Genomic DNA, 12,142 nt, shown 5'->3' with positions numbered 1-12,142 from the left:
GCTGTGTTGGGTCTTCGTTTCTGTGCGAGGGCTTTCTCTAGTTGCGGGGAGCGGGGGCCACTCTTCATCGCGGTGCGCAGGCCTCTCACTGTTGCGGCCTCTCTTGTTGCGGATCCCAGGCTCCAGACGCGCAGGCTCAGTAGTTGTGGCTCACGGGCCTAGTTGCTCCGCGGCATGTGGGATCTTCCCAGACCAGGGCTCGAACCCATGTCCCCTGCACTGGCAGGCAGATCCTCAACCACTGCGCCACCAGGGAAGCCCGAGTCTCTGGCTTATAGGGAAGACTTTTCTGGTCTGACACAGAGGCCCTTCCTCCTGAATTTCATTGCGGACCACAATTTCTGCTTCTGAAATCGCCACGCTATGCTGTTCTTTAATATCTCAGGGAGAAGCATATAAGTGTCCATTCAGATTCACACAAAGGCAATGAGTTCTAGATTCCCCTAGTTCTGGCCTTCTGAGGTCTCACCAGGGATATAGATGTTGTTTTACCTTCTAGCTGGGAAACTCAGATGTGTGTGAGACGTGCAGGGATGGAGGAAAGCTGTTTTGCTGTGATACTTGTTCGAGATCTTTTCATGAGGACTGTCACATCCCACCTGTGGAAACTGAGAGGTTCGTGAGATGCAGCCCCTCCCTTCTTATTAGGGACCCTTCCTCCTGCCGTACACACTCTCCCTACAGAGTTCTTACTATGTCTAGATGGGGAAACAGCAGGGCCATAAGTACAGGGTCCAGCAGTATGATCCAGAGAGCTGTTTCAAGATGCTGGCAGTGGCAGGTTAATGCGTTTTGCTCTCCTCTAAGTCAGTAGCCAGGTCCTTTGCCCACATACTGCTACTGTCCTTTCCTAGAAGTTTTCCAAGCTGCTTTTCACTCCTGTTCATGGGGGTGGAAATGCCACTCGTTTGTGTTCTGCACTTATTCAGAAAAGGCAGGAAACATGGGCTGGTTCCCTCATTTTGCCACGTTCTTAATGGGCTGAGGAAAGCCTGAGGTCCCCCAGGGGTTAAGACCCAGTTTGGACACTCAGGCCTGGTGGGTAGGATTCCTTGTGCTCCCAGAAACAGACAGAGAAAGAAGAGCCCACTACTCATCCTGACACCACCTCCATGCCCTGACCCCTTGTTGCTCCTTCGATGGGATGAGGGTCATTGGCTCAGACCCCACGTGGGGTTCTTGGAGACTCTGGAGGTGCCCCTTTCCTCTTCCAGCTGTGTCCATCAACATTCCTGAAAGGAGGACAGTATCAGACATAGGAGTGATGACTGTTTCCAGGGACCTTGCCCTCACTTACTTATGTCTGGTCCCTTAGGGACCTGTGGAGTTGCACCTTCTGCAGGGCAAAGGAGTTTTCAGGAAGCCAGCGATGTCTCGGGGAATCTGAGGTCCTGGCAAGGCAGATGCAGCCCGAGGAGCAGTTGGTGAGTCGGGTGGGAACCCCAATTCTTCCCCCTTCCCCTCACATGTGAGAAGTCAGATACGCAGGGTCAGGAGAAAGGCAACCAAAGGGTGAGCCATGACTCAGTCACACTGAAATCACACCAGAACTTGTTTGCAGCCATTGCATGTCTGTCTCCAAGAGCCATCCATGTTTGGGGAAACTTCCAGATACTGGTGTGAGTCATGCCTCTGCCTGGGCATGTATATGGGCTCATTGTCTCCAAGCTGCTTTTCACTCACAGCCACCTTCTTTTGCAGAAATGTGAGTTCCTCCTCTTGAAGGTCTATTGTCATTCAGAGAGCACCTTTTTTGCGAAGATTCCATACTACTATTATGTAAGTAACAATAACAAACTGTGATTACAGGCTGCCATGATGTTACCCCACCTTGAAACAGGTACCCATGGGATTTGAGATCAGAATCCCCTGGGAGTGAGAGCATGAGCTGCTGTTACCTTTTTGTATTTCTACTGGATTTGATGGGAATCCACAGGAGGCACACATTGAACTCTGCCAGTAATTCTCCCATTGATTTTTGTTTTTCACTAGATTAAAGAGGCTTCTAAAAACCTAAAGGAACCCATGTGGTTGGACAAGATCAAGAAGAAGCTGAACGAGCAGGGTTACTCCTATGTGGAGGGGTTCGTGCAGGACATGCGCCTCATCTTTCAGAACCACAGGGCATCTTACAAGGTAAGTGGTTCTCCCCGCTTCCATTTCATTTTCTGTCCATTGAGCCACTCTGCCCTCATTTTCTGGTGCCTGGGAAATTTTACTTTCCCTCATCCTATGAAACCTGCAAAGCAAGAGTTCCGGAAGTCAGTGACTTTTCCGTTCAAGACTGGAGCTCAGCAAGGCGTAGTAACAGCGAATCAGAAGGTGTCCCTGCAACCAGAACCCCAGGCCTCGAAGAGCTCAGACCCTCCTACAGCTGCCGTTGAGAACAGCAGAGTCCTGCCTGCTCCAAACCCAGGGAGAAGAGACTTGCATCTTAAAGTCACACTGTGCTTCTTATCTCTCCCCCAAAACACGCAATCTGACCTCTTCCGAAACCCCAATCTCCAGATTCCACTCCGTGTGAATGGATCATATAGTTTAACAGGAGTCACCAGAGGGGAACAGAAGTGTCAGTGAAAAAGGAAGGTCATTGATCTAACTTAAAAGCAATCTGTACTATTTGCACTGTTACAAAGAGCATAGATTACTTTTCTAACTCTCACTGAAATCAATAACCCAACCAAATAAGTACGAGTCCCCAGGTGTGGTTATGAGTTCCCATTTCTATCTTGTTGCTCCTCGCTGCGTGAGTTTTTTAGCATAACCTGGTTCATATAACTTAGGGTGTCTAAGACCAGAGTCCTGATCATTCTCAGTTACAAGGTGGCAATGACACTGACAATGAGCATCATGATTTTTGTGTTCATTTTATTTTATTTTTTTCCAGTTCAATGACTTTGGCCAAATGGGACTTAGACTGGAGGCCGAATTTGAGAAGAATTTCAAGGAAGTGTTCACTATTCGGGAGACAAACGAGGACAGCTCACTGGAATAGTGGATGCTGTTAGTGTCCTGGAAAACCCCTTCTGGAGCAGACTTGTCATCCCCCAGCCGCATGGAAGGCTGGCTGCTCGCGCCGCCCCTCCCCAGAGCATTGCCTTCAGCCAAATGGAACCAGCTTCACCTAGAGGGTTACCCTTCCTTGGCCTGGGGGCCGGCCTCCAGTGCCAAGGTGGACTCAACCTTGTGTTATGATTCATGCTCCTGTGTTCCCCATGAGATCCGGCTGGAGCTAGTCTGTGGCTGTGATCACATCCTTGCTTAGCTTTTCCTGTAATCCTGCTTCCCTCCCTCGTTTCTCCCAAAGAAACTCACAATAAATCACTTACTTAAGAGACTTTATCTCAGGCTCTGCTTCTAGGGAACCCAACTTAAGGTAACGATCCCAGCAAGCAGGCTGTAAGGGTGGGTTCTGGATTCGGATCCCAGTCTGGCCAGATGGTGATGGGTGGTATATTGATGGTCCCTGGTGTGCTTTAATAGTGCTGTTGCCAAACTTTCACCTTTGGGAAACTCGATGAGATAAAGAGGATTTCACTAGCTTTTGGAATTGGCATTCACAAAGGGAGAAATGGTAAATGGAATTGTAGATTTTGGTGGCTATTGCTAAGTGCCACTGATATATTGAAAAGAATAAATGACAGCCTTAAATCTATTAGTCAAAGCAAAGACACCCTTACAACTGCAGCTGGAAGGCAGACAAAAGGAAGGCCTGACCCAGGTCCCAGGTTTAAGAATGGCAGAACACAGGAGAAGACTGCAGCCTAAACTGGGATGGTCTCCTGTGCCAAAGGCAGAGCCCTGGTAAAGAAGGAGTGCAGTCCTGAATCAGAATCGGCCTTTCTAGGTAGATGCAAGTGAGAACCTTGAACTCCAGGTCTCCTTCAACACACAGGGCCTGCAAAAGAATTCCCTAGCCTTTGTTGGAAGACAGACCCCTCCCCTACCCCATCCTAATCTTGCTTGAATGAAGACTGCAGAGTCCTCCCAGCATGACCCCACTGAGAAAGTCCTGGGTTGTCCTGCCAGCTGAAGAGAGCATTTACCCCAGTGGAGCTGCAGGACTGGCCAACATGTACCAGCAGGTACCAGGAGATTGTGTCTGGGGGTGGGTCCTGGACAAAGAAGGGGAATGTGAAACTGGAAAAGGGAAAATTGTCAACACAGAAGCACTCTCCTGTGTCAAGAAGTTTAATTAGCCTGGCGAGGGCCAAAGGGGATGAATCCAGTATGCTCCTGGCTGGCTCTTAAATGCTTATATATATATATTTTTTTTCTATTCCTTTAATTTTGGAATAAAAATGGCTGGTCACTAAACTTATTGTGGTAATCATTTCATGATGTATATAAGTCAAGTCATTATATATGCCTTAAACTTATACAGTGCTGTATGTCACTTATACTGCAATAAAACTGGAAGAAAAACATTTAATTAAAAAATTTAATTTAAAAAAAGCTTGGTATAAACTGTGGTACATACTAGATGAAGTGGAAGCAGAGATGCCAGGGCAGACTGTGGAAAAGAAGATCCAAAAGCCTCAGGATGGGGCTTCCCTGGTGGCGCAGTGGTTGAGAGTCCGCCTGCCGATGCAGGGGACACGGGTTCGTGCCCTGGTCCGGGAAGATCCCACATGCCGCGGAGCGGCTAGGCCTGTGAGCCATGGCCGCTGAGCCTGCACGTCCAGAGCCTGTGCTCCGCAACGGGAGAGGCCACAACAGTGAGAGGCCCGCGTACTGCAAAAAAAAAAAAAAAGCCTCAGGGTGTTGGCATGGCTCCACTCTCTGCAACTGGAAGACCCATCCACCGGGTTACTGTGCTCTTCAGGAGGCCTCAGAGACATTAACTTAACAAGGTGATAAGGAACACACACAGCTGAGGGGCACCAGCATGCTTGAGATACTCAGTGGGGGCTGTCCTCTGTAGGTTGGCATAATGGAGGAATGTTTTACAGAACTGGATTCCCTAGTGACAATGGAAATGATAGGATTCTAGAATAATGGAAGCCAGGTGGCAGCATTTAACTGTCAGAGCAAGATGAAATAAGTTTTGTAATGTGCAGCAAGGTTAGAATGACGGCTGGAGCCCTGGCCCAAAGCAGTCTATGGAGATAGCTAATCGGACACGGTCACTAAACCTGTTGTGGTAATATTTTAGGATGTACATAAGACAAATCATTATGCTGTACACCTTAAACTTATAGAGAGATGGGCAGCCAACAAGGATATTGCTTCATATATATCATCAAAAAAGATTAAAAATAGATGAACGGATGGCTGAGACCAGCTACCCCAATAAAAAGTCAAGATCCCTTGCCTAGTTTCCAGACCTGAGCCAAAGCTAGGACCTGCTCATGGAAATGAGGGCAGGTCTCATAAGCAAGTGTAAAAGTAGTGATTCCCTGAGTTCTTCACCAAAAGGACCTAAGGTCATTTATTCAAGTAACCATATGCCAGACAAAGGAAAATACACACATCTTTTAACAGTTGTTGATACAGGATCTGAACTGATGCTAATACCTGGGGTCCCAAAACACCATCATGGTCCCTGCTAGAGTGGAGTGTATGGATGTCAGGTAGTGTCCATCTAACAGTGAGTCCACTCAATCCATGGGATCACCCAGCAGCCATTACCCCAGTTCCTGAAAGTAAGGATAATGAGAACATACATAGCAGTTGACTGACCTGCATCTTTAACCTGTGAAATAACAATGACTGTCTTAGGAAAGGCCAAGCAGAAGGGCTTGAAACTGAACTTTCCCTTGGTGAAAATGGTAAATTGAAAGAAAATCACAGTCCTGGAGAATGAGGGAATGACAGAGATTAGTGCCACATGCAAAGATTTAAGGATGCAAGGGTTGTAATCCTCATTACATCTTTGTTTGAACAGCAGTCTGGCTTCTGCAAAAGCTAAGTGGTTCATGGCTGCCAGATGACTACTAGAAACTTAACCAACAGTAGCCCCAGTTGCAGCTGTTGTTGCTTGGTGTGGTATCTCCATTAGAGCAGGTTAGCACAGCCTATGGTATATGTCATGCAACTATTAATATGGAGAAATGTACTTTTAAAACATTCAGTAGGGGCTTCCCTGGTGGCGCAGTGGTTGAGAGTCCGCCTGCCAATGCAGGGGACACGGGTTCGTGACCCGGTCCGGGAAGATCCCACATGCTGCGGAGCGGCTGCGCCCGTGAGCCATGGCCGCTGAGCCTGCGCGTCCGGAGCCTGTGCTCTGCAACGGGAGAGACCACAACGGTGAGAGGCCCGCGTACCGCAAAAAAAAAAAAAAAAAAAATTCAGTAGGAAGTAGGATAAGAATCAATTCATGTTCACATGGACTGGACAACAGTACATGTTTACAGTCTTGCCCCAGGGCTATGTGAATTCTCCTGCTCTCTGTCACAATATAGCCTGAAGGGACAAAGATTGTCTGGCCACCCTGCAGTACATTACATTTGTCCACTATATTGATGACTGTATTAATCAGGGCTCTCTGGAGAAACAGAACTCTGTCTCTCTCTCTCTCTCTCAACCCCAAATTCTGATGGACTTCATTGATGGGACGCACAGTGGCTCACGAAAAGGCAGGAGGCTGGGCTCAGAGCCTGCAAATGGCCCCAGAACCAGGCAGGAAGCAGAGCTGCTCCAGGAACTGAACACCAGGAACATCTCCTCCACCTTGTTACGGAGCTGCCACTGAACAAGTGTTATCCAACTGTGTTTTAACTCCTTAACAAACTTCACGTGAGAGTCCAACTCCCCGAAGAGAGTCTGGCTGGCCTGGCTTGCTCATGGGCCAGTGTCTCGGTTAACATTCCTTCTACTCCTGCACGCAAAGGGGAGAAGTCTTCACCCAAAGGAATCCACGTCTCTTAGGAAAGGGGTGGAGGAGGCTGGACAGCCAAGGAAAATGAAACTGACTGGCAGAACCCACCCGGGGACCATCAGTGAGCTCTGATGTCTAAGGGGAGGAATGGGGTGGTCCCAGGCCAGTCAGTCTGAGAGGCCACAGAGCCTGGGGGGCACATTCCTGAATCGAATGGAACAGGTTGACTGTAGTTCCATTGCCTGTGCTTTGGAGATTAAGGCTGAGTCTGTCATCATGTTAGAAGGGAGAGCGTCCACTCCACCACCTTGGACAGCCAAGGGCAAGGACGGCCACTAAGCCCATCGCCCCTGTCAGTTCCATTTACCTGGACGCATATGTGGGCTGTTGGCTGTAAAGGAGCCTGGCTGTGGTCTTCCCTGGGGAGAGTGTGCCTGTGTCCCTGGGAACTGCAGTAGGACTGATGCTCCTGAGGTCCTGGGCTCCACCCTTCAGCCTGAACCTCCCAGTGAGGGTTCCAGGGCATCAGCACACACCCTGCTATCTGGCTGGAGAGGACCGGGCCTTCTGTCTGGAGGAGAGAACGGGGTTCTCCAGCTCTCCCTGAGTAAACTGGGTGGAAGACGTCCCTATGAGGACAATATGCAAAGAACAGTTGCCTACGGCTTCTAGAAAGTGAACAAAAGCAGGCTGATGGTAGAGGGAAGTCAAAACTCAAGGGAAGCACCCAGACAAACTGTTTCCTGTTTATTATTACCCTACTTGACAGCAGCCGCAGCCTTACGTGGGGTGGCCAAAACCTTGGTAGGAAGCCCACCTTCTTTCTGATCAGCAGAGCCAGGAAGAAGCCCAGGGCAACCAGGCTTTCTGGGGAGAGAGAGGAAAATCCCAGGAAGGTGAAAGTCACAGAGGAGAACCCCAAATTCTGTGTATAAACCCTCCCCACTTGAATTCAAAACCAACTGACAGGCAAAACGGTGAGACAGATGGGGATCAAAATACTAGTTTTCTTCATGATAAAAGCTGGATGGGGCTTAGTGACGTGACTTACCATGTAGCAAAAAAGAGATCCCTAAAACAGACCCTCAGAATTGAGCTTATCCACACAGTCTTACACAGCTCCCATCAGTCACACCCCACCCCCCAGGCCCCTGTCTCTGTGCACTTGACCTTGGAAGGGCTGACAGAGCCCTGGCCCTGCAGGAAGGACAAGCCCAGGGAGACCCGACAAGGAACAAGCAGACTCACCCCTGGTACCCAGAGAGTCTCCTGGGAGGAGAGAGGAGCAGGGGGTCCAGGCCAGTCCCACTGACTACTGTGCTGCCCCTGGAAGGGGACAAAGGAGCAGGGCCTGAGTGTAACCACTTGGGTCCCAGCATCCACTCCGCTCCACTTCTACACCCACGGAGGAGCGGAGGGTCTTGATCCTCTGGCCTCAGTGGCCACTCTGGCAGCTGACGCTGCTTCCTTCTGCCCTTTAAGCTCAGATCCCAGGTCCTACTGTCTGGTCTCAAGGACAAGCCTCTGGTCCCCACTGGGGTCTCCCAGCTTAGAGACTCAGCCCCACTGCTGAAGTCTGAGGGGAAGCTGTTCCTGGTGAAGCTCGTGAAGCCCGTCGCCTTAGGGGTCCTCTGCCCCAGGTCCCTCCTCCCCCACGACCTCCCCTGCCCTCTGGGTTTCCGGGCCCAGTAGCTGGGATCCTCCCGGGACAGCAGAGATGCTCCCCATTGCCAGCGGTCCTCACAGCCATGGAAAATGCCCCAGGTGCCCCCTTATTTCCTTCAATCTCTCCAGCAGGGTTTGTAGGAGGAGTTCAACCTCTTCTTTTTTTTTTTTTTAATTGAAGTGTGGTTGATTTACAATGTTGTGTTAATTTCTGCTGAACAGCAAAGTGATGCAGTTATACATAGATGTATATTCTCTTTTATATATACATATATTTTTTCATTATGGTTTATCCTAGGATCAACCTGCTTCTTAATTTGGTCCTGTCCTTTTCCAAACCCGAGTTCCTGGCTTAAAGACACTGCATTCTCCACAGAGGCCTGGGGATGCTCCAGAAACTCCCACTGCTCTCACAGAGTGTGGCGCAGGCCCGGCTTTCTCAGACCCACAGGAAGGTCTCTGCCAGGGGCCAGGAGCAGCCCCCATGCGGGAGTGTCCACCCTGTGGATTGCTCGTCCAGCCGCTGCTAGGTGGCCTCTAATTCCAGGTGCTCAACGTGAAGGTCCTAAACAGACAACAGAAAAGTGGGCACATTTATGTCAACAGCCAGCATGGCAGTGGCCTGGGCCACCAGCTGCCCAGGGGCAGAGAGAAGAGGGAGAGGGGACACTAGAAACGGCAGGTGTGGTCTGTGCCAGCCTTGTCTGGACCCCATGCCTCATGGAGTCAGGAGCAGAGGACGGTTGTGCCCAACAGAGGCTCGGCTTACTAGTCCTTCTACACCCCCAAAGTGAGGGAGGGAGAGAGGGATCCACACGTGTGCAGGACCTGGTACCACTGAGACCCTGCCCACTGGAAGAGATGCCCTCATCAGTGTCCTGGGATCTGTCTTAACCACTGAGATATGACGCTCACTTCTTTGGGGGAAAGAAAGAAGTGGAGGGAAGGTAGAAACCTTCCCCCTCATTTTCAAATATGCTTCGCTTTTGTGCTCACTCAAGTGAGTCTTCTGATCACTTCTCATTCTTCGTGGAATGATGGCTCAGTATCTGAGTGAAAAACCTGTGCACAGACACAACTTCAGGGCCAAGGGTCACCCTCTCAGCTGGGGTCACCTGCCTTTTCATTTCTAGGTTTTCTGGGTTCCAACCTCCATCTCCATCCAAAGGGAAGCCTTTGCCCCTCAGCATTCCCATGACTGCTTCCCAGGTTTCTCCTCTTCACCCCTGGCTGCAGTTGTGAAGCAACCCCATAGTCGGGGCACCTTGGACCTTTGCACCTAAGATGTAACACTTGTCACCAACTTGGCTCCAGCCTCTGGCCCCAGGGCCTTGGAGATTTTTCTCCTACCTCTGGCTGATTTCCAGGAATACTAAGAACATTCTCTCCACTTTATAAAGCTGAGCATTTGGGCTCTCTCCTGGTCCGTGTCCATACGCTACGACCTAAATGCATCGGTCCAGGCTCTCCCACAGCCCGGAGAAAAGATTTGAAGTCTCTGTCTTTCCCTCTCCCCACCATGGTCATCTCGGAAAGGGGAAGGGGCACAGATGGAGTTTACCCCGACCATGTACTAAGCTCTGAACTGCTCTGAGAAGGCAGGAGACTGGCGACAGTTGGGGTCATGCAGAAGTTGTTGCTGTCTTTGCACAAACAGGTGGACCCCTGAGGGCTGGCCCTGCTCCTCCCTTGGCCCTCCAGGCCCCGACTGTCATTCCTTGTCTTTCATCCCTGGGATCACATGTCAGGATGGCTGGAAGCACAGTGGAGTTACGAGAAGAGGGAGGGCATCTGCACAGCACAGCTCACTGATAAATACTTTCACTTCCCTTTTCCCTACTTGGGCGGAGTCATCTCTGGGTGAGTCCCAAGAGCAGACTTCCTGCTCAGGGCTCAGGGCTCAGGGCTCCAGCAGCCTCCCGGGACCGGACCGAGGCTGGGGAGCCTAGAGGGGTCGGAGGCCAAGCTCAGGCCCAGGCCAGTCTGGGCGGGAAGATGGCTTGTGGGGGCAGCGAGCTCAGCAGCAGGTCAGTCTTTCTCCCCCTTCCTCCCACCTTTCGCTCTGGCCTCGCTGCTGCTTCAGTGCTGTCCTTTGGACTCTGCACTAAACCTCTGCTTTACGCCTGGTGTAGGGGAACAGTCACCTGCAGTGTAATGAAGGGCAGGAATGTATAATGAGGAAAGGATTTTAAACTGCCGCAGGGCGCCTGCTGGTTGAGTCCTGCAGCCACAACACAGGTGACTACTTGTTTTGCAGCTACTGCTCAGCCGGCAGGCCTGTCTGAAGGCAGCAGTCCTTCCTGAGGCTTTGCAGCGAGGATTTATTTCCTTGTGGCCCCAGGTCACTCTCGTTCCCCTCAGGTCAGTTCTACCTTCACACAGGTCATTTCGAAGAAGGTAGTTTCGAAAATAAAAAATTCAGGAGAAACCCCTGATTTATTCTCAAACCCTGGGTGGTGACGTCGGTCTCGTATCTGTCCTGTGGACGGGACCACTATTCCCAGTTCTAGCTGGGGGCCTGGGTTCTTCCTCCAGAGATCCCGAGCAAAGAAATTAAAGGGAAGAGAAATACCCCAAACTGCAAAGAGCTAGCACAGGCTGAGTAATTTTATGTTTGGTTTCGTTTTCTGTTCTGGAATAGGTTACACCTCTACAAGAAAAAGAGTAGAAATCCTATCTTTTTCTCTAGTAATGGGTCAGAAATACCACTACTTAATATTTTAAATTTTTTGATTTTTTTAATACAAAAGAAATACATTATGCATTCTTGCTCATAAAATTTCAAACGATACACAAGTATATAGAGGGAAAAAGTCCTGTTCACCACTCACCCACTTGCAGCTTCCAATACCAGTCCTGTTAGAGTCGCAGGCATAACCTTCCAGATCCTTTTCTTTGCATTTACATATATAACTCATTTTCTTAAATACAAAATTTGAATCCTGTTTTTTTAAAAAATGGATTCATATTGTGAATGCCATTTTGCATTTTCACTTACCTTAATAGCCATAGGCTCTTCTCATTCTTTTTAACAGCTATATATTGAGTTGGCCAAAAAGTTCCAAAAGAGGTTACAGAAAAATCCGAACGAACTTGTTGGCCAACCCAATACTATCCCGTAGAATGGATACACCATCGTTTTTATTGTTTGTTTATTTAATTGAAATATAGTTGATTTGCAATATGGTGTTAGTTTCAGGTGTAGAGCAAAGTGATTCAGTTTTATATATATATATATACACATACACACACATATATACATATAAAAACATATATTCTTTTTCAGATTCTTTTCCCATATAGGTTTTACAAAATACTGAGTATAGTTCCCTGTGCTATACAGTAGTTCCTTGTTGTTTGTCTACTTTATATACTAGTGTGTATATGTTACTCCAAAATTCCTAATTTATCCCTCCCACCACGTTTCCCCTTTGGTAACCATAAGTTTGTTTCCTATGTCTGTGAGTCTGTTTCTGTTTTGTAAATAAGTTCATTTGTATCATATTTAGATTCCACAAATAAGTGATATCATATGAGATTTGTCTTTCTCTGTCTGACTTACTTCACCTCTAGGTCCCTCCATGTTGCTGCAAATGGCATTATTTCGTTCTTTTTTTATGGCTGAGTAATATTCCATTGTATAAATATACCAATCTT

At 48.8% G+C, this 12,142-nt stretch overlaps 2 protein-coding genes across 3 annotated transcripts in view; both read left to right on the top strand.

The window, feature by feature from the left end:
- Positions 1–3,143, top strand: part of LOC132428316 (nuclear body protein SP140-like) — a 76,592-nt gene extending 73,449 nt beyond the window's left edge. The window contains exons 22-26 of the mRNA XM_060015958.1: positions 500–615; positions 1,316–1,424; positions 1,702–1,779; positions 1,993–2,136; positions 2,888–3,143. Of these exons, the coding sequence (XP_059871941.1) occupies positions 500–615; positions 1,316–1,424; positions 1,702–1,779; positions 1,993–2,136; positions 2,888–2,995 (555 nt within the window). The 3' untranslated portion in view covers positions 2,996–3,143. The remainder of the gene's footprint in view (positions 1–499; positions 616–1,315; positions 1,425–1,701; positions 1,780–1,992; positions 2,137–2,887) is intronic.
- A 7,202-nt stretch (positions 3,144–10,345) lies between these two features.
- The window catches only part of LOC132428314 (nuclear autoantigen Sp-100-like), an 84,091-nt gene continuing 82,294 nt past the window's right edge, over positions 10,346–12,142 (top strand). For both annotated transcript variants that reach the window (XM_060015957.2, XM_060015956.2), the window contains exon 1: positions 10,346–10,512. In XM_060015957.2, the coding sequence (XP_059871940.1) occupies positions 10,481–10,512 (32 nt within the window). In that variant the 5' untranslated portion in view covers positions 10,346–10,480. The remainder of the gene's footprint in view (positions 10,513–12,142) is intronic.

Source organism: Delphinus delphis, chromosome 7, assembly GCF_949987515.2.
Source record: "Delphinus delphis chromosome 7, mDelDel1.2, whole genome shotgun sequence".
Lineage (NCBI taxonomy): Eukaryota > Metazoa > Chordata > Mammalia > Artiodactyla > Delphinidae > Delphinus > Delphinus delphis.
Note: the sequence above shows the minus strand (reverse complement) of the source record. Positions and strands in the feature narration are given on the sequence as shown.